The following is a 22,601-nucleotide window of genomic DNA, read 5'->3' on the forward strand; positions in this document are numbered from 1 at the left end:
GTCAATTTTTCTCTATGGTAACTTAAAAAATAAAATGAAAAAGAAAAGTTAATGCTGTGTTTGGTTATGACGTTTAAATGAAGGAATGTATTGTATGATACTATGTTTTGTTACATGGCATGACCTGAGGTTAAATGATGCCACAGTGTAATTATGTTATGTCACATTGTACACAGTGCTATATGACACCAGTTTATCATGCGATATCATGCTGTTTTATGTAATGTCATTTTTCATGATATACATTGTGTGATGTGACATCATCTCATTTTATATGACATCATATTGTATTATGCTCAACTTACACAGCACATCACATTCAAAACAGCAGTTCACCAAAAACAAATGGTCACATCTACTGACTGAAGCCCTGGGAAAATCTTGCAACAGTTTTGTTCCTGTTCCCATCAGCTGGGTTACTTTAACTCTAAGGAAACTGCACTCCATTTAAAACAGATGCTAATTGAACTTTTCTTTTAGTCAATCTAACTTTCAACATGATGAATGCAAATATATGAGTTACGTATTCCGGAATCCCCAGATAAAATCCTTCCCTTCACAAAACCTAACTGAAAACATAAGATTTAAAAGCAAAAAAGAAGTCCTTTGATTACATGAAACAACAGCACAAGAAGAGATTTAACATCTTAGTAAAAAGTGTCAACTTCTCAGGCAAAATAAAATGTTTTGCAGCAATTGGGATTTTTTTTAAATCCATATACTTAAACACATGACTAAATTTTTCACGTACTTTTTTTTATACAGTGTTCAGAGCCAAAATCTAAAAAAAAAAAAAAAAAATGCAAACTTCATATATTTTTTACTCCTTAAAATGCATACTATGTTCTTTTTTTTTAAGATTTTATTTATTTATTTGACAGACAGAGATCACAAGCAGGCAGAGAGGCAGGCAGAGAGAGAGGAGGAAGCAGGCTCCCTGCTGAGCAGAGAGCCCAATGCGGGACTCGATCCCAGGACCCTGAGATCATGACCTGAGCCAAAGGCAGCGGCTTAACCCACTGAGCCACTCAGATGCCCATACTATGTTCTTTAAGTGTTATCGCAAATAAAATTAGAAACAAAATATTATTTAAAAACCCAAAAGAATTACCTAATGAAACTCCTTTGCCCAAAAAACACCAGTTTTGTATTTGCTTAATTGTATTTGCTTAATTATCAGTGGTGATCAACTCTTAAGGTTTTATAATGCTAAAATTCCATTATTTCTGTAGTTTAATTTAGAATAATTACATTGCAACAATAATTTCTAGATGTAATACACCAAATACAATTAAAATTCATGACATTTTTACCAGTCTAGATTTGGCATTCTTTATTACTTCAGGATTCTTTTTTTTTTTTTTTTATTACTTCAGGATTCTATGTGGATTGGCTCTCAATTGTGGATAAAGAACATTTATCAGCTTAGAACCCAGTCCAGGCTGCCTGGGATATTGGATTTGAGATTATTTAAGGAAATAAATTCTTAGATATTCAAAATACATGATATAAAGTTGGACACCCAGTCAAAAGCATGTATATCATGTACTATATATAAGACTCTAGCAATATCTTTTTCTACATGAGACAGAAAAGGGAAATTAATCTACAGTCTAAAGATTTCTTTTTTTTTTTTAAGATTTTATTTATTTATTTGACAGAGAGAAATCACAAGCAGGCAGAGAGGCAGGCAGAGAGAGAGAGAGAGGGAAGCAGGCTCCCTGCTGAGCAGAGAGCCCGATGCGGGACTCGATCCCAGGACTCCGAGATCATGACCCGAGCCGAAGGCAGCGGCTTAACCCACTGAGCCACCCAGGCGCCCCCCAGTCTAAAGATTTCTGATGGTAGCCTAGATCCAAAGGAGCAATGCCATGGTGTGAATAACTGAAACTTGCTCACATTAGCCATCTATTTTACAAAGTTAAGAGGCTTTGCTTTCTATAGAAATTGTAGTCTTCAAATGCTGTAGTAAATCAAATTTTTTATAAAAAGATATTTAAATTATCTTTTTTGAAAAGATTTTATTTATTTATTTGACAGAGATATATCACAAGTAGGCAGAGCAGCAGGCAGAGAGAGAGGGGGAAGCAGGCTTCCTGCTAAGCAGGGAGCCCAATGTGGGGCTTGATCCCAGGACCCGAGATCATGACCTGAGCAGAAGGCAGAGGCTTAACCAAATGAGCCACCTGGCACCCCAAATTATCTTAACAGAGCTTCCTTTTGAAGGAAAACAATGAAACTTTTGGTTATAAAGAAAATATTCCTGGAACGGATTTTAAATTTATCTTTCTCATAAATCTATAAGTTCATGTGAGGTTCATTTTGGAAGTGGTTTGGGTTTTGTTTTAAGTAATAACATCAATAGAATAATGGTTAAATCGGTAATAAAAACCTAAGGAATGTGGAAAATACTGATGAAGAGTGGAAGGATGTCGGAGTTAACAAGATATGTGGTGAGCTCAATCAGCAAGACAGGCATGTCTCATGTGGGAACAAGCTATGCAACCTCAACAAAGGGCTTGAGAAAGTGGAAAGTGAGAGCCATAGCAACGAGAAAGTAAGAGAAAGGAAACGTATGGGAGAGGGCAGGAGAAAGGGTTCTCTGTGGGGAAAATGGATGCACCATAGGGGAAAGGAGTTTTGTAGATCTCTTACACTCCTCTGGCCTTTTCAGTTCTTCATTTAATCCTCATGTCAAGTTGCACAAACTGCAAGACTGTGGCCTTGCTGATGGGACCTCCTGTTTTTTCTGGGGGTTCTTCTTAAGCAACATTTTAAAGATCTGGTTATCAAATTTGAGAGAGATTATAATAACTACTCTATGTTTCTTCTAACATTAAACCCTGGAGGGGCTGAGGACCATGCACTGAGACTCTAAGAGCTGGAAATGCACCTCTCTCTCCCTTTCTCCCTCTCTTTTCCCTTCTCCCTCTCTTCCAGAAAACAAAAAGAGAGGTAGTAGATAAAGGTTTCCTTCTTTCCATCAAAGGCTGGCCACACTCCACATCAGCCCTCCTCACCAATGTCTTAGGAACAAGCTTTGAAATCTCCCCTTGCAGACTGGGATAGCATGCAGAACCTATCAGCAAAATGTAACAAAAAATTAGACTCACCAAGATCAAGATGAACACCAGAGACAAAGGAATTGAGAAAGAACATGAAGATAACAAATCCCAACACCATCAGGCATTTGGTGAGCAGAATCTTGTCTGATATCCTGTGCTGTGAGAGAGGAAAACAGAATTCATTTACTGGGTTTTACTATCTTCTGTTTCCTGCAATGTGTCCATCATCCTACGTGACTCAAATCACTACAAATTTCTCCTTAAGATGAAAAATATAACATCTTGAAATTGAAAGATTATAAGGTAATGCATTATAAGGAAGATTGTACAGATTTGGGATTATAGCATTCAAAATCTTTGTAAAAAATAAACACAATAAATTTAAAATATAGTACATAGGGTGCCTGTATGGTTCAGTCCATTAAGGTCTGTCTTCAGCTCCGGGTCCTAGGATCAAGCCCCACATTGGACTCCTTGCTCAGTGGGGAGTCTGTGTCTCCCTCTCCCTCTGCCCCTTCTCCCTGCTCATGTTTGCTCTCTCTCTTGCTCTCTCTCACATAAGTGAATAAAAGCGTTAAATATATATATATAGCATAATCCTTTTATAAAATAATTGATTAAATATCTTCTCAGTATGATGCAGAAAATGCTCCCAGTCCCACCATGAGCATTAGGTGAGATGTTGGCAAAATCACTGGAGAAACAACATGTAACTTCCAGGGTACTGACCATGCATTTCCACAAGTGTTACAAGCTCAAATCCTTTTAATTCAACTTTCCTCCTACTACACAAATTCCTGCTCATGGTAGCATTGAGATTAATATGTTCTTGCAATAACGTGACTCCTGCTGAACATTATTACTATATCCTTTCATGTTCACAGGGACCCTGGAAGGCACTTGGCAGTGCCCTATTCACCAAGATAACATCTGTGGGAGCCTGACACATTTTCAGGGGTGAAGGGTGGTGACAGAAGGTTCTATAGTACCTTCATTAACTCAGAGGTACAAACATTCCAGTGGGCTTGAACCACATGGCAAGATGGGCAAGATCCCCAGAGGGTGCTATGCTCTGGATCACTGCAATGTGGAACTGGGTAACAGAGCAAGTTCCCACAAAACCTGTGCAGATGGGCACTGAGTTGTCCTACACCGCCCAACCAGGCCCTCGTGTGAATCATGCTCCACCATGTGAACTGACAATGGTGTCATGTACTCTCTTAAGTGTGGTACCACCAGCATATCTGTCTTTCTGTCTATGATATAAACATAAGTATGGATATAGAAAAAGAGATAGATACTAGATAGTTAGAGACAGAGATAGAGATAGATGATACAGGTATAGATATAGAGATAAGAGAGGTCTGCATATAGGTATAGATTTTCTCTCTGGATTTCTCTGGTCATGCAATTAGAGCTGCTGCCATGAAAACTACAAGTATATTCCTCCCTGTTGCACTGGCTCTAGCTGCAGCCCCTGACCCTCTGTTCACAGATTACATGGGCTACCTCCTAAGTATATGTTTCCTTTCTCAACTACTGCCAAAACTTGTGGCTCAACTGGCCACAAGCCAACTCATCTTCCCCTTCCCACCCCTAAGGAAGGACAGTTTTGCTATCTGAGTCTGTGATGGTGAATTTTGAGGAAAAGGGCATGGCATCTACCAGTTGTGAGGAGGGACACTACAAACCTTCTTGCAGTCATGTTAATCATAGAAAATAGGTATGACCATTGGCAGTTACAGAATTGGAAATGGAGGGAGCAGGCAGGTCAAAAAACATTCCAGCATCACTTGGCTGGTACAAGTAGAGATGACCCATAGTTTGTACTTATCTGTTATTTCAGGTGTCTCAAATTTTCTCCTTTGGCTATCTGGAGCTATCACAGTTAAGAACTCCTAGATTCAATACAAACTCCTTGCTTGTCCCTTCCATCTCTCCTCAATCTTCATTCACCAGGTACACAGAGAGGTACACAATCTCTTCCCTAACTCACAGCCAGCATTACATGACTGCAAAGCAGTAAGGGTCTGCATAAACCTGGGGCCCATAAAAGTGTCAAAGCCACACCCTTTTCTCCTAACCCTAACCATTTCAAGGGGACAGAGACTGGGAAGAGACACATTACCTACCAGGAACCTGATGTCTAAACTTCCTTTAGAAAGAGACAAAATGTTCTTATCATAATTAGAAAGTGGCACTCTCCCTCCCTCTCAGGAAAGAAACTACCTGGATTTGAAAGTTCACAAAGATACAAATGTCTCCCAGCAGATCTGGAGCAGAATTCTCTAGGCTAGATAAGGGGTACTATGTGTGCCCACCAGAAATGAGAGCGATATGACAGGACGTATACACACACTCCATCTCTGTCCCTAATGCTTCTCCAACTCACACAGCATTCCTTACCTGTCTCTGCCTCCACCTCCTTATCTATACAATGGGAGCCTCAAGATTTCCCTTTTAGGATAAAGAAGAACTGCAAGAGCCAGAGGCACCCAGCCAACCTTCTCTGCAGCTACATTAACCATAGAAAGGGCCACCCTATCTCAAAGGAAATATAAAAAATGGTAACTTTTCGATTTCTGGGCAAAATAAGCCTACCATGTCAGGAAAATGATTTTCCCTGTTAACTCCTAGAAATAACTTATGTCTTGTGTACAACCACAGGAATAAAAGGAGAAATCACTTTCAGTTTTAACTCCATGTGAAGCTAGAGGTGAATCAGAAATCCCTGAGAATTCTCCAATCAAGACATACAAATGGCTATCAGACACATGAAAAAATGTTCATCATCACTAGCCATCAGGGAGATTCAAATTAAAACCACATTGAGATATCACCTTACACCAGTTAGAATGGCCAAAATTAACAAAACAGGAAACAACATGTGTTGGAGAGGATGTGGAGAAAGGGGAACCCTCTTACACTGTTAATGGGAATGCATGTTGGTGCAGCCTCTTTGGAGAACAGTGTGGAGATTCCTCAAGAAATTAAAAATAGAACTTCCCTGGGTATTTACCCCAAAGACACAGATGTCGTGAAAAGAAGGGCCATCTGTACCCCAATATTTATAGCAGCAATGGCCACGGTCGCCAAACTATGGAAAGAACCAAGATGCCCTTCAACAGATGAATGGATAAGGAAGATGTGGTCCATATACACTATGGAGTATTATGCCTCCATCAGAAAGGATGAATACCCAACTTTTGTAGCAACATGGATGGGACTGGAAGAGATTATGCTGAGTGAAATAAGTCAAGCAGAGAGAGTCAATTATCATATGGTTTCACTTATTTGTGGAGCATAACAAATAGCATGGAGGACAAGGGGTGTTAGAGAGGAAAAGGGAGCTGGGGTAAATTGGAAGGGAAGGTGAATCATGAGAGACTATGGACTCTGAAAAACAATCTGAGGGGTTTGAAGTGGTGGGGGGTTGCAAGGTTGGGGTACCAGGTGGTGGGTATTATAGAGGGCACAGCTTGCATGGAGCACTGGGTGTGGTGAAAAAATAATGAATACTGTTTTTCTGAAAATAAATAAATTTAATTTTTAAAAAAAAAAGAAATCCCTGAGAAAAGAAAGCACAATACCTTTTTTTGTAGTTCCTGGATATTGGTCTCCCAATTTTTATCTTCCTGTGATATTTGTCTAAAGGAGGAGAAAGACGGACTCATTATTTTCCTGGTGATATTGAGCAGTGAGATCAGTGGGGCAGCAGTCAGCAGCACATCTAGTATGGATGTGCTGGCCTGAATACCATCCATTGATACCTAATGTAGCCACATAATGGTTCACATCTAGTCATGTAAGGCAACTGGTGGAGCTGGGTTTATGGATGGGGAAAAAAATGCATCATCTATATTTCCAAAGAAAAGTGACATAGGAAACGAATGGAATGTCGATTAGGTGTGTGCAAGCATGGGTACATGTAAACCTGAGCATGGGGAACATCAGAAGAACACTGACCAAAATTTGAACAAGGGAAATGACAGTAAGCTACTTTTAGCTCTTTTCATTTTCTACTTTTCTAAACTTTTTTTCAAATGAGGTAATGTTATATTTACAACTAAATTACTAACAGAAAATATAGTAAAAGAAATGCCACTTGTTTTGGTGTTGACTTTCATCAATTAGAACAGTGGAGAATTTAGTTTTAATGAACACTTGTGTGTCATAAGTATCAAAGGAGGCTGATCACACAGTGAGAACATACCCTAAAGGAAATCACAGCAGACCTAGATAAATCCTGAGGACATTTCTTTTTATTTTATTTCTTCAGTGTTCCAAGATTCCTTGATTATGCACCACACCCAGTGCTCCATGCAATATATGCCCCTGAGGACATTTTTTTAAAAGAATATATATTATGCTGAGTGAAATAAGTCAAGCAGAGAGAGTCAATTATCATATGGTTTCACTTATTTGTGGAGCATAACAAATAGCATGGAGGACAAGGGGCGTTAGAGAGGAGTAGGGAATTTGGGTAAATTGGAAGGGGAGGTGAACCATGAGAGACTATGGACTCTGAAAAACAGTCTGAGGGGTTTGAAGTGGCGGGGGGGTGGGAGGTTGGGGTACCAGGTGGTGGGTATTATAGAGGGCACGGCTTGCATGGAGCACTGGGTGTGGTGAAAAAATAATGAATACTGTTTTTCTGAAAATAAATAAATTGGGAAAAAAAAAAAACTAGGCCTGCAGAGCCAACACTTCCCTTACAGCACCCTCATCTAATCTGCTCCTCAGTGACTGTGTGGCCTTGCAAAGCCATCACCCTCTCTAGGCCTCAGTTTTGCTATCTGTAATCAACACAGGATGAGATGATGGAAGCTTGGTAAGCCTCTGGTCCCCCATGGTTCTTCACATGTGTAACCCTGAGATGCACTGAGTATATCTTTAATACCTCACAGCAGAGAAAGGATGCTGAAGCTTGAAGGTCCATGAATTAAATACATTTAGGGAAATTTACTCCTGCATCTTTAATTTACAAAGTTTCTCCTTTTAAGATTCATGCCTGTTGTTGAAGCTGGGACCCACCCTGCAATTCTGGGCTTCCCTGAAGCCTCAGGACCTGCTTCCTCAGCACCACCCTGTGGAGGTGGGTACTGGGCTAGGATGGAACTGAGGTAACACTTCACCCTGGGCTGCCTCACTGGAAAGAATAGGTCTCCATGGGCTCACCTGTGGCCTTTTCCCACATTAACAGAGCGGGCTGCAAGATTGCAATACTGGATGACCCTCTAGGGTCAGTGCTGGTCTTCAGCCTGAGAACTCAGGGCCGGTTTCAGCAAACTACAACATGCAAGATCATTTACACTACATTCACAAGGACTCACAATTCCCTTGCCCTGACAGATTTCTCCTTTCCACCCAGTTCCCAGCTCCGTGGCAATAAAGCTTTAATATCCCTAAGGGGTGGACAAATTCCCTACTCCATTGCTATCTTTTACATCTCAGCTTTGATTAAAAGCAAATGACAGGAAATGAATTGAGAAAGCCTTGGGTATTCTTTGAGATCCCTGAAAATCAACTACTGGGAGAGTACTTTGTTAGATTCCTTTATTATATTGTTTTTTATTCTTTTTGTTTGTTTGTTTGATTCTTGTTATGCAACGTGTTATGTGTGGAAGTGTGACAGGTAGTAGTTGAGTGTGGATTCAGTCCCTGGTGTCATTCTTTCCTTGCTGTAGAATCCTGGACAAATTAGTGAAATTCTCTGAGCCTCAGTTTTCTCATCCTTAAACTAGGGCTAGGACCAGCACACATTCCAGAAATCCAATCAGGGGTTAGATAAAATAATGTGCCACAAGAGAATTACTACACATTGTATGGTGCTCCAAACCTGCTCACTGGCATGAAGATAGAGTTAGCTTTAGAGTACCATGAAGTATTCTCAAGACCCATAATTTTAACTTACTCGAATGGTATACTCTGACATTTGGACACCACGGGGGTGGTAGTAAATAGGTTGCTGATACACTCCAACCACTGAGCACAACTGGTAAAGATGAGAACCACCAATGTAAACCTAAAGTAGCCTGAGCAGGACCCTCGCTTGGTACCTGTGGAAGGTGTGCAGCCTTTGGGCCAGCAGGTGCTCCAGTGCCTGCACCTTTCCCAGGAGCAGGCCCCGAACCGCTGTCTCCTCTCGACTGGCTGGACTAATGCGCTGTGCGGTCAGGCGCCAGACGTGGATCTCGTGCTTCAGTTCTGCAGGAAAGGAAACCTGAGGCTTGAATCTCCCACAACCTCAGACACCAGCAGACATTCCACTCTCCTCACCACCTTCCAAGATCAGAAACACATACCTCATGATGCACAGATAGCAAGAGCCAAATCAAAGCAGTGACTTCTTAGCATTCATGTCATTGTAATGGAACAGGAAACAAAGCCCACATTAAAAAATTACCATGGATGTGAAGTAATGTGATTTGGATGAGGAATAAATTCCTGAATATATATATATCCATTCTAGACCCCAAGAATATCTCCCCCTCCCCAGGAAATTATTTTTTGCAGCCATAAGTTTGGGTCTCTCAGCCAAGATCCAGATATTGAAATAGTTGAAATAGATCATTGAAATAATTGTTGAGATCGATCTAGTGAACATTGGAAATACGAGTGTAGTCTGAGCAGGAGGACATCTGGTAAGAGGCAGAGGTGGGAAATGCCTCCCTCCTGACCAGGCCTCCAAGCTGAGTTTGTGTCTGTGAAAGAAAACAGGTGGAAAGATGTAGACAACCTTATGAAATGCTCAGATTAATAGAATGAGGCAAATGTCACCCTTCAATGAATTCAGACATCTTCTGGTATAGAAGAGTAGAGAGAAATGAATTGTTAATTCATTGGCTACTATAATATCAAAATCTTTTATGAAAATTTAAGCTTAAACACTATTTTATAGTTAAAGATATTACACAAATTTCTCAAAATATCCACCAAAAAAATATAAGGAATAATGTTATGTTCATGAATCACTTCTTATGTGCAATGCCCTGTACCAGATGAATTCCAGATGAAATTAAAAGACAAAACCCTTCTGAGCAGGACTAGAGCACTTGACAACTAGCTCAAAGCAGAGGCAAGCAGGGTAGTTATCTAAACTGTGAAGGAGCATGTAGTTGTGGGTTCAATAACTAGGAAAATACCATCTTTTAAGACCCCTCTATTCAGTACAGAAGCATTGATCACAGACTAGGTGAAATACCTACTGCAAACGCTGGGGGGAAAAAAGTATATAAGCTAGGCAGAGACACAGACTGCAAATAAAGTGTGTCAAGAGAATTGGTTAAGGACAGGAGCACTAACACCATTTCAGTTAACACATGGTTTTCTCCAAAGAATCGGCCTTACAAAGAGGAAGACCCTTTAGTACTGAGATATGTAATGTGCTTTCATTCAGTACATATTGATACTTTGTAGCGTGCAAAATAAAGAAATTTAAAACTTGGGTATAATGCAAAAGTCTCTTCAGAAAAACAAATTATAATTTCTTTTCAGAGAGCCTTATGACTCATTAAACAACCTATGAGGTTAAGATAGCATTAAAAGAAGGAGCAGGAGGAGGAGGAGGAGAAAAATGAATAAACTAGCCTCTTGAAACACTAAGCACAAAAATGCCACACAGATACCGGAAAGGGGAGATGAGGCCATCACGCCTGGGTTGCTCAGTGGGTTAACGCCTCTGCCTTCAGCTCGGGTCATGATCTCAGGGTCCTGGGATCAAGCCCCGCATTGGGCTCTCTGCTCAGTGGGGAGCCTGCTTCCTCCTCTCTCTCTGCCTGCCTCTCTGCCTACTTGTGATTTCTGTCTGTCAAATAAATAAATAAAATCTTTAAAAAAAAAAAAAAAGTCCACAGTGCCAGTGATTCCTCCAGTGCTCTGAAACACATTACACAGAAGATATCATTCAAAGCCCAGCCATGAAGCACAAAGATTTCCCAGCTAGTCTTTCAAGGCACACTAGTGATGATTACTCTTCCAAATAGATAATCAGCTTTAAAGAGCTAAACAAGAGCGTGGTTAGTTTCTGGGGCTGGTCTACTGGGTGCAGGCTGGGAGTTCTTGCTCCATCTGTGTGTGAAAAGCAGAGCCTGGGAATCTCTGCCACATCTGCAAAACTGCCCTTTTAGGTACCCCTGGCTACTTTCCATAGGTGCCCTCTCCAGGGATAGCTTCAGCCCCCTCATACACACATATACACAGAGGCTAGCTGACTTCTAGCCCATCAAATCAAACAAGTGGAGTATTCTCCCCGGCTAAACCTGTGAATTAAAGGCTCAAGTTGCACACTTTTGTATTCCTAATTTTGAAATGAAATATATCATCAATTAGCAGGGTATTTAGTTAAGAGAGAGATTTTGCCCAGGGAAATGAAGCTTACTGCCTGCACCCAGAACTCATTTTACTCAAGTGTATGTGCTCCTCAGTTAGTTCCCAGACTTCCTCCACACCTCTGCTCCCCACCCTGTCTCCTCTGCTAAGCTCTAAGGCCATGTCCCCTGCATCTTGTGCTGCTAGATTCAAAGATAGACATTCCATCTCCCCTGCCCCAACAAAACTCTCTCCCCTCACTTTCTTCATTTTAATATGACATCTTTATCTTCCAGGTTCACAAGCCTGAAATGTCATTTTGGTCTTATCAGTGCCACTCTCCACTATTTCTGCATTAATATTGCTAGTCATATAATAGCTGTCAGATACCATGCTAAATGCTAAAGGAGAAAAACTAATTAGTTACAGGATAAGCTTCCAACAAGCTATCAAGAGATATAAGCTACAACATAAGTAAACATGAGTCAGGACAGTACTAGGTCACAAAAGGAGTTCAGGATGTATTGGTATGGTTCTCACAGGGTCCACTTGTTCCCATCCCAGTACACCAGCTTGCCCAGGCCTCATCTCCTTATACTTACTGATTCTAATTGCTCCTCAGTAACCTCTGACTGGAGTCACTTACTACCAATCCACCCAAGGTTAGTCATAGATAGATAAAATTATATAGGTAGATATACAGAAAAGAAATATATCTGTCTATGTTCTTATTTACTGATCTGCTAGGATGATAAATCTATCAAGGCTGAGCTATCCAGAAAGATAGATAAATGTAGGTAGACAGACGGATTCCTTCTTTCAAATAACCGTTGGTTCCCCCATGGACTGCAGAATAAAGCCAGAGATCTTCAGGGAAGACAAGATCCTCAAATGCCAAGCACCATTGTGAGCTCTGATCCTGCTGTATCATCTCTTACTTTTGTCACACTGGCCTCTGACCAGGAGACATCATCAGATGTCTCATATATTACCTCCAACCCCTATTTTCCTGAGCTTCTCAACCAACCTCCTACAACATTACTTGCGGTCAATGTACACATGGTACAAACAGGCAAAGACATTACCATGTGGGATACGCTCTCTCACAGGAGGTGGTGGCTGCCCAGAAAACCCAGAGGAGAGTCATCCAGTTCAAAGTGATGAATCTCAGGGGAAGATGCCTAGGCCAGAAGTTGAGAAATGGAATTCTACTATTTTTTTGTTTATGTTTTTTGTCTTAATTTTTAGTTATGTTCAGTTATCCATCCTATAGTATATCATTAGTTTTTGATATAGTGCTCAACAATTCATTTGTTGCATATAACACCCAGTGCTCATCACAAAACAAGCTCTCCTTAATGCCCATCACCCAGCTACTCCATTCCTTCACACCCCTCCCTTCTATAACCCTCAGTTTGTTTCCCAAGGTCCAGGATCTCTCATGGTTTGTCTCACTCTTTGATTTCTTCCCATTCAGTTTTCCCCTCCCTTCCCCTGTAGTCCTCCAATAGCATGTAATAGCATTCTATACCTTATGCTCCACATAGGATTGAAACCGTATGATAATTGTCTTTCTCTGCCTGACTTACTTCACTTAGTATAATCCCCTCCAGTTTCATCTATGCCAATGCAAAGTGTGGGTGTTCATCCTTTCTGATGTCTGAGTAATATTCCATTGTATATTTGGACCACATCTTCATTATCTCTTCATCTGCTGAAGAACATCTCAGCTCCTTCCACAGGTTCAATATTGTAGACATTGCTGCTTTGAACGTTGGGGTGAATGTGTCCCTTCCTTTGACTGCATCTGTGTGTTTGGTGTAAGTACCTAGTAGTGCAATTGCAGGGTTGGAGGGTCTATTATAAAATTCTTACAGTTTATGCTAAGCAGTACAATATCACTTGAAGTTAGTGGTATAATTATCATTAAACTCAGAAAACACAACTATACCCAAAAATGTAACATGAAAAAAAATGTATAGTTTTTTTAACCCATGTTTTTAATTATTTTTTATAAACATATAATATATTTTTATCCCCAGGGGTACAGGTCTGTGAATCGCCAGGTTTACACACTTCACAGCACTCACCATAGCACATAACCTCCTCAATGTCCATAACCCCACGCCCCTTCTCCCAACCCTCCTCCCCCCCGCAACCCTCATTTTGTTTTGTGAGATTAAGAGTCACTTATGGTTTGTCTCCCTCCCAATCCCATATTGTTTCATTTATTCTTCTCCTACCCTCTTAACCCCCCATGTTGCATCTCCACTTCCTCATATCAGGGAGATCATATGATAGTTGTCTTTCTCTGATTGACTTATTACGCTAAGCATGATACCCTCTAGTTCCATCCACATCATCACAAATGGCAAGATTTCATTTCTTTTGATGGCTGCATAGTATTCCGTTGTGTATATATACCACATCTTCTTGATCCATTCATCTGTTGATGGACATCTAGGTTCTTTCCATAGTTTGGCTATTGTAGACATTGCTGCTATAAATATTCGGGTGCACTTGCCCCTTTGGATCACTACGTTTGTGTCTTTAGGGTAAATACCCAGTAGTGCTATTGCTGGGTCATAGGGCAGTTCTATTTTCAACATTTTGAGGAACCTCCATACTGTTTTCCAGAGTGGTTGCACCAGCTTGCATTCCCACCAACAGTGTAGGAGGGTTCCCCTTTCTCCGCATCCTCGCCAGCATCTGTCATTTCCTGACTTGTTAATCTTAGCCATTCTGACTGGTGTGAGGTGATATCTCATTGTGGTTTTGATTTGTATTTCCCTGATGCCGAGTGATATGGAGCACTTTTTCATGTGTCTGTTGGCCATCTGGATGTCTTCTTTGCAGAAATGTCTTTTCATATCTTCTGCCCATTTCTTGATTGGATTATTAGTTCTTTGAGTGTTGAGTTTGCTAACTTCTTCATACATTTTGGACAGTAGCCCTTTATCTGATATGTCATTTGCAAATATCTTCTCCCATTCTGTCAGTTGTCCTTTGGTTTTGTTAACTATTTCCTTTGCTGTGCAAAAGCTTTTGATCTTGATGAAATCCCAATAGTTCATTTTTGCCCTTGCTTCCCTTGCCTTTGGCGATGTTCCTAGGAAAAATGTTGCTGTGGCTGAGGTCGAAGAGGTTGCTGCCTGTGTTCTCCTCAAGGATTTTGATGAATTACTTTCTCACATTGAGGTCCTTCATCCATTTTTTTTTAATTTTTTTTTAAGATTTTATTTATTTATTTGACAGAGAGAGATTACAAGTAGGCAGAGAGGCAGGCAGAGAGAGAGAGGAGGAAGCAGGCTCCCTGCTGAGCAGAGAGCCCGATGTGGGACTCGATCCCAGGACCCTGAGATCATGACCTGAGCCGAAGGCAGCGGCTTAACCCACTGAGCCACCCAGGCGCCCCTCCTTCATCCATTTTGAGTCTATTTTTGTGTGTGGTGTAAGGAAATGGTCCAATTTCATTTTTCTGCATGTGGCTGTCCAATTTTCCCAACACCATTTATTGAAGAGACTCTTTTTTCCATTGGACATTCTTTCCTGCTTTATTGAATATTAGTTGACCATAGAGTTGAGGGTTTATTTATGGACTCTCTATTCTGTTCCATTGATCTATGTTTCTGTTTTTGTGCCAGTACCATGATGTCTTGATGATGACAACTTTGTAATAAAGCTTGAAGTCTGGAATTGTGATGCCACCAACTTTGGCTTTCTTTTTCAATAATCCTTTGGCTCTTCGAGGTCTTTTCTGGTTCCATATAAATTTGGGGATTGTTTGTTCTATTTCTTTGAAAAAAATGGATGGGATTTTGATAGGGATTGCATTAAATGTGTAGATTGCTTTAGGTAGCATAGACATTTTCACAATATTTATTCTTCCAATCCAGGAGCATGGAACATTTTTCCATTTCTTTGTGTCTTCCTCAATTTCTTTCATGAGTACTTTATAGTTTTCTGAGTATAGATTCTTTGCCTCTTTGGCTGGTTTATTCCTAGGTATCTTATGGGTTTGGGTGCAATTGAAAATGGGATTGACTGTTTAATTTCTCTTTCTTCTGTCTTGTTGTTGGTGTAGAGAGATGCAACTGATTTCTGTGCATTGACTTTATATCCTGACACTTTACTGAATTCCTGTACAAGTTGTAGCAGTTTTGGAGTGGAGTCTTTTGGGTTTTCCACATAGAGTATCATATCATCTGCGAAGAGTGATAGTTTGACTTCTTTACTGATTTAGATGCCTTTAATTTCCTTTGTTGTCTGATTGCTGAGGCTAGGACTTCTAGTACTATGTTGAATAGCAGTGGTGATAATGGACATCCCTGCCATGATCCTGACCTTAGAGGAAAAGCTTTCAGTTTTTCTCTATTGAGAATGATATTTGCAGTGGGTTTTTCATAGATGGCTTTGATAATATTGAGGTATGTGCCCTCTATCCCTACACTTTGAAGAGTTTTGATCAGGAAGGGATGCTGTACTTTGTCAAATGCTTTTTCAGCATCTATTGAGAGTATTATATGGTTCTTGTTCTTTCTTTTATTAATGTGTTATATCACATTGATTGATTTGCGGATGTTGAACCAAACTTGCAGCCCTGGAATAAATCCCATTTGGTCGTGGTGAATGATCCTTTTAATATACTGTTGAATCCTATCGGCTAGTATTTTGGTGAGAATTTTTGCATCTGTATTCATCAAGGATATTGGTCTGTAGTTCTCTTTTTTGATAGGATCCTTGTCTGGTTTTGGGATCAAGGTGATGCTGGCCTCATAAAATGAGTTTGGGAGTTTTCCTTCCATTTCTATTTTTTGGAACAGTTTCAGGAGAATAGGAATTAGTTCTTCCTTAAATGTTTGGTAGAATTCCCCTGGGAAGCCATTTGGCCCTGGGCTTTTGTTTGTTAGGAGATTTTTGATGACTGTTTCAATCTCCTTACTGGTTATGGGTCTGTTCAGGCTTTCTAATTCTTCCTGGTTCAGGTGTGGTAGTTTATATGTCTCTAGGAATGCATCCATATCTTCCAGATTGTCAAATTTGTTTGTGTAGAGTTGCTCATAGTATGTTCTTATAATTGTTTGTATTTCTTTGGTGTTAGTTGTGATCTCTCCTCTTTCATTCATGATTTTATTTATTTGGGTCCTTTCTCTTTTCTTTTTGATAAGTCTGGCCAGGGGGTTATCATCTTATTAATTATTTCAAAGAACCAGTTCCTAGTTTCATTGATTTATTCTATTTTTTTTTTGGTTTCTATTTCATTGATTTCTGCTCTGATCTTTATGATTTCTCTTCTCCTGCTGGGTTTAGGGTTTCGTTCTTGTTCTTTCTCCAGATCCTTTAGGTGTAGGGTTAGGTTGTGTACCTGAGACCGTTCTTGTTTCTTAAGAAAGGCTTGTACCGCTATATATTTTCCTCTCTGCCTTTGTTGTGTCCCACAGATTTTGAACCGTTGTGATTTCATTATCATTTGTTTCCATGAATTTTTTCAATTCTTCTTTTTTTTTCCCAATTTATTTATTTTCAGAAAAACAGTATTCATTATTTTTTCACCACACCCAGTGCTCCATGCAAGCTGTGCCCTCTATAATATCTTTAATTTCCTGGTTGACCCATTCATTCTTTAGAAGGATGCTATTTAGTCTCCATGTATTTAGGTTCTTTTCAAATTTCCTCTTGTGATTGAGTTCCAGCTTCAGAGTATTGTGGTCTGAAAATATGCAGGGAATGATCCCAATCTTTTGATACCAGCTGAGACCTGATTTAGGACCCAGGATGTGATCTATTCTAGAGAATTTTCTATGTGCACTAGAGAAGAATGTGTATTCTGTTGCTTTGGGATGAAATGTTCTGAATATATCTGTGATGTCCATCTGGTCCAATGTGTCATTTAAGGCCTTTATTTCCTTGTTGATCTTTTGCTTGGATGATCTGTCCATTTCAGTGAGGGGAGTGTTAAAGTCCCCTACTATTATTGTATTATTGTTGATGTGTTTCTTTGATTTTGTTATTAATTGGTTTATATAGTTGGCTGCTCCCATGTTGGGGGCATAGATATTTAAAATTGTTAGATATTCTTGTTGAACAGATCCTTTGAGTATGATATAGTGTCCTTCCTCATCTCTTATTATAGTCTTTGGCTTAAAATCTAATTGATCTGATATAAGGATTGCCACTCCTGCTTTTTTCTGATGTCCATTAGCATGGTAAATTCTTTTCCACCCCCTCACTTTAAATCTGGAGGTGTCTTCAGGTTTAAAATGAGTTTCTTGTAGGCAACATATAGATGGGTTTTGTTTTTTTATCCATTCTGATACCCTGTGTTTTTTGATTGGAGCATTTAGCCCATTAACATTCAGGGTAAATATTGAGAGATATGAATTTAGTGCCATTGTATTGTCTGTAAGGTGACTGTTACTGTATATTGCCTCTGTTCCTTTATGATCTACTACTTTTAGGGTCTGTCTTTGCTTAGAGGACCCCTTTCAATATATCCTGTAGAGCTGGTTTGGTGTTTGCAAATTCTTTCAGTTTTTGTTTGTCCTGGAAGCTTTTTATCTCTCCTTCTATTTTCAATGATAGCCTAGCTGGATATAGTATTCTTGGCTGCATGTTTTTCTCATTTAGTGCTCTGAATATATTGCCAGCTCTTTCGGGCCTGCTGGGTCTCTGTCGATAAGTCTGCTGCCAATCTAATATTTTTACCATTGTATGTTACAGACTTCTTTTCCCGGGCTGCTTTCAGGATTTTCTCTTTGTCACTAACACTTGTAAATTTTACTATTAGGTGACAGGGTGTGGGCCTATTCTTATTGATTTTGAGGGGGGTTCTCCGCACCTCCTGGATTTTGATGCCTGTTCCCTTTGCCATATTGGGGAAATTCTCTCCAATAATTCTCTCCAGTATACCTTCTGCTCCCCTCTCTCTTTCTTCTTCTTCTGGAATCCCAATTATTCTACTGTTGTTTCATCTTATGGTATCACTTATCTCTCGAATTCTCCCCTCGTGGTCTAGTAGCTGTTTGTCCCTCTTTTTCTCAGCTTCTTTATTCTCTGTCATTTGGTCTTCTATATCGCTAATTCTTTCTTCTGCCTCATTTATCCTAGCAGTGAGAGCCTCCATTTTTTATTGTACCTCATTAATAGCTTTTTTGATTTCAACTTGGTTAGATTTTAGTTCTTTTATTTCTCCAGAAAGGGCTTTTCTATCTCTGGAGAGGGTTTCTCTAATATCTTCCATGCCTTTTTCAAGCCCGGCTAGGACCTTGAGAATCGTCATTCTAAAGTCTAGATCTGACATATTACCAATGTCTGTATTGATTAGGTCCCTAGCCTTCAGTACTGCCTCTTGTTCTTTCTTTTTTTTTTTTGTGGTGAATTTTTCCGTCTTGTCATTTTTTCCAGATAAGAGTATATGAAGGAGCAAGTAAAATACTAAAAGGGTGGCAACAACCCCAGGAAAATATGCTTTAACCAAATTAGAAGAGATTCCAAATTGTGAGGGGGGAGAAAGGGGATAAAAAGAGGTTCAGAAAGAAAAAAAAGAAAGAAAGAAAGGAAGCAATTAAAAAAACAGAAAACAACAAGGAAAAAGTATAAAAGAAAAAATATATATATTTAGATAAACTACTTTAAAAATGTTAAAAACGTAAAAAAAAGTTAAAAAAATTAAAATAACTGCAAGACTAAAGAATCATGGGGAGAAAGCCATGAGTTCCGTGCTTTGCTTTCTCATCCTCTTGAATTCCGCTGCTCTCCTTGGTATTGAAACTGCACTCCTTGGTAGGTGAACTTGGTCCTGGCTGGATTTCTTGCTGATCTTCTAGGGGAGAGGCCTGTTGTAGTGATTGTCAAGTGTCTTTGCCCCAGGCGGAATTGCACTGCCCTTACTAGGGCCCGAGCTGAGTAATCCACTTGGGTTTGCTTTCCTGAGTGCTTTCCGTAGCATTCCAGAGGACGGGAATGAAAATGGTGGCCTCCCAGGCTCTGACCAGGAGGAGCCAAGAGCCCAGGGCCCCACTCCTCAGTGCGCCCTCGGAGAACAGCGCCCAATTACTCCCGTCTCTGTGGCCTCCGGCCGCGCTCAGAGCTCACCAAGCCTGCGACTGGTTCAAGGTAACCCCGAGCTGGGAGCTCACTCCTTGGCTCTGTCTCTGTAGCTGGCATCCCCGTTCTAATACCTGTATGCTTTGTGACACTCAGACACCCCCAATCCTTCTGTGACCCTGCAGGACCTGAAGCCACGCTGACCCCGCGTGGGCTTCACCCCAGTTTAGCCTCTGGAGAGATGTCCCTCAGTGGAACAGACTTTTAAAAGTCCTGATTTTGTGCACCATTGCTCCGCCGTTTGCCGGGAGACGGCCCCTCAACCCTGGGTCTATCTTCCCATCGCCTTGGGTTCACTTTGCCTCCAGTCCTACCTTTCAGAAAGTGGTTGATTTTTTGTTTCTGGTATTGCTGTTCTTCTTCTCTTTGATCTGCCATTGGATTTGTAGGTGTTTGCAATCTTTAGATAAGCTATCTAGCTGATCTCCTGCTATCTGAAGTAGTGTCAGCCTGCTACTTCTCCGCCATCTTGACTCCTCCCCAAAAATGAATATATTTTTTTTCAATTTATTTATTTTCAGAAAAACATTATTTGTTATTTTTTCACCACACCCAGTGCTCCATGCAAGCCGTGCCCTCTATAATACCCACCACCTGGTACCCCAACCTCCCACCCCCCCGCCACTTCAAACCCCTCAGATTGTTTTTCAGAGTCCATAGTCTCTCATGGTTCACCTCCCCTTCCAATTTACCCAAATTCCCTACTCCTCTCTAACGCCCCTTGTCCTCCATGATATTGGTTATGCTCCACAAATAAGTGAAACCATATGATAATTGACTCTCTCTGCTTGACTTATTTCACTCAGCATAATCTCTTCCAGTCCCATCCATGTTGCTACAAAAGTTGGGTATTCATCCTTTCTGATGGAGGCATAATACTCCATAGTGTATATGGACCACATCTTCCTTATCCATTCATCCATTGAAGGGCATCTTGGTTCTTTCCATAGTTTGGCGACCGTGGCCATTGCTGCTATAAACATTGGGGTACAGATGGCCCTTCTTTTCACGACATCTGTGTCTTTGGGGTAAATACCCAGGAGTGCAATGGCAGGGTCATAGGGAAGCTCTATTTTTAATTTCTTGAGGAATCTCCACACTGTTCTCCAAAGAGGCTGCACCAACTTGCATTCCCACCAACAGTGTAAGAGGGTTCCCCTTTATCCACATCCTCTCCAACACATGTTGTTTCCTGTTTTGTTAATTTTGGCCATTTATTTCACTAACCGGTGTAAGGTGATATCTCAATGTGGTTTTAATTTGAATCTCCCTGAGGGCTAATGATGATGAACATTTTTTCATGTGTCTGATAGTCAAAAAATGAATATTTTTAAAATACTAAATTAATCCAAAAGAAGGCATAAAGTGAGGGAAAAGGCAATAAAGAAGAGAAGGCACACATAGAAAACAACATGACAATACACTTCAATTTAATCATATCATTAATCATCTTAAATATAAATAATCTAAACATATCAATTAAAGGGCAGAGATTATAAAGTTGGATTAAAAAAACAAGACCCAAATGTTAGCTTCTTGCAAGAAATGCACTTTAAATATAAAGGCACCGTGATATCCAATATCTGTAAAGAACTTTTCAAACTCAACACCCAAAAGAAAAACAGAAAATACAGTCAAGAAATGGACAGAAGACATGAACACATTTCTCCAAAGAAGACATACAAATGGTCAAGAGACACATGAAAAAATGCTCAATATCACTTGGCATCAGGAAAATACAAATCAAGACCACAATGAGATTCCACCTCACATCAGTCAGAATGGCTAAAATTAGCAAGTCATGAAAAGACAGATGTTGGCAAGGATGTGAAGAAACAGGAACCCTCTTATACTATTGTTGGGAGTGCAAGCTGGTTACAGCCCCTCTGGAAATCAGTATTAAGGTTCATCAAAAAGTTGAAAATAGAGCTACTCTGTGACTCAGCAATTGCCCAACATAGTGACTCAAAAGGCACATACACCCTAATGTTTATAGCAGCAATGTACATAATAGCCAAACTACAGAAAGAGCACAGATGTCCATTTACAGATGAATGGATAAAGAAGAAGTGGTATATATAGACAGTGGACTACTACTCATGCATTAAAAAAATAAATCTTGCCATTTGCAACAATGTGGATAGAACTAGAGGATATTATGCTAAGTGAAATAAGTCAATCAGAAAAAGACAATTATCATATTATTTCACTGATGTGTGGAATTTAAGAAACAAAACAGAGGATCACTGGAGAAGAGAGGAAAAATAAAACAAGATGAAATCAAGGAGGGAGACAAACCATAAGAGACTCTTGATCATGGGAAACAAACTGAGGGTTGCTAGAGGGGATGGGGATAAGGGGATGGGGTTACTTCATGATGGACATGCAGGAGGGCACGTGATGTAATGAGTACCGAGTATTATATAAGACTGATGAATCACTGACCTCTACCTCTGAAACCAACAATGCATTATATGTTAATTAATTGAATTTCAATTTAAAAAGAGTTGGGGTAAATTGGAAGGGAAGGTGAATCACGAGAGACTATGGACTCTGAAAAACAATCTGAGGGGTTTGAAGTGGCGGGGTGGGTGGGAGGTTGGGGTACCAGGTGGTGGGTATTATAGAGGGCACGGATTGCATGGAGACTGGGTGTGGTGAAAAAATAATGAATACTGTTTCTCTGAAAATAAATAAATTGAAAAAATTTTTTTAAAAAAAATTAAAAATAAAAATAAAAACTAAACAAAAAACAAAAGACAATGAAAGATATACTATGCTACCACTAGTGAAGAGAAATCTGGAAATGCTATATTAGCAACAAAATTGATTTCAGAACAAGAACATGATTATGGATAGGGAAGGTCATTTTATAATGATTTATATGGTGTTAATTCTTCAAGAGGAAATAACAACTTTAAATATTTACATATTCTAGTAACAGAATTTCGAAATATATAAGGCAAAAAATCACATAGCTGCAAAAAAAGAGACAAATCCACAATGGTAATTAGAGATTTCTATTTCCATCCTTTAGTAACTGATAGAACAAGTGGACAGAAAATCAAATACAGAAGACTTGAATAATGTTATCAACCAACTTGACATAACTGACTATAC

The 22,601-nt window shown here is 39.9% G+C and overlaps 1 protein-coding gene across 1 annotated transcript in view; it reads right to left on the minus strand.

Annotated features, from left to right (window-relative positions):
• The window catches only part of OCA2 (OCA2 melanosomal transmembrane protein), a 442,782-nt gene that overhangs the window by 252,258 nt on the left and 167,923 nt on the right, over positions 1–22,601 (minus strand). The window contains exons 16-18 of the mRNA XM_044230697.1: positions 9,125–9,272; positions 6,656–6,713; positions 3,114–3,222 (exon numbers count right to left, since the gene is read on the minus strand). Of these exons, the coding sequence (XP_044086632.1) occupies positions 3,114–3,222; positions 6,656–6,713; positions 9,125–9,272 (315 nt within the window). The remainder of the gene's footprint in view (positions 1–3,113; positions 3,223–6,655; positions 6,714–9,124; positions 9,273–22,601) is intronic.

This window comes from Neovison vison, chromosome 13, assembly GCF_020171115.1.
Source record: "Neovison vison isolate M4711 chromosome 13, ASM_NN_V1, whole genome shotgun sequence".
NCBI classification, from domain to species: domain Eukaryota; kingdom Metazoa; phylum Chordata; class Mammalia; order Carnivora; family Mustelidae; genus Neogale; species Neogale vison.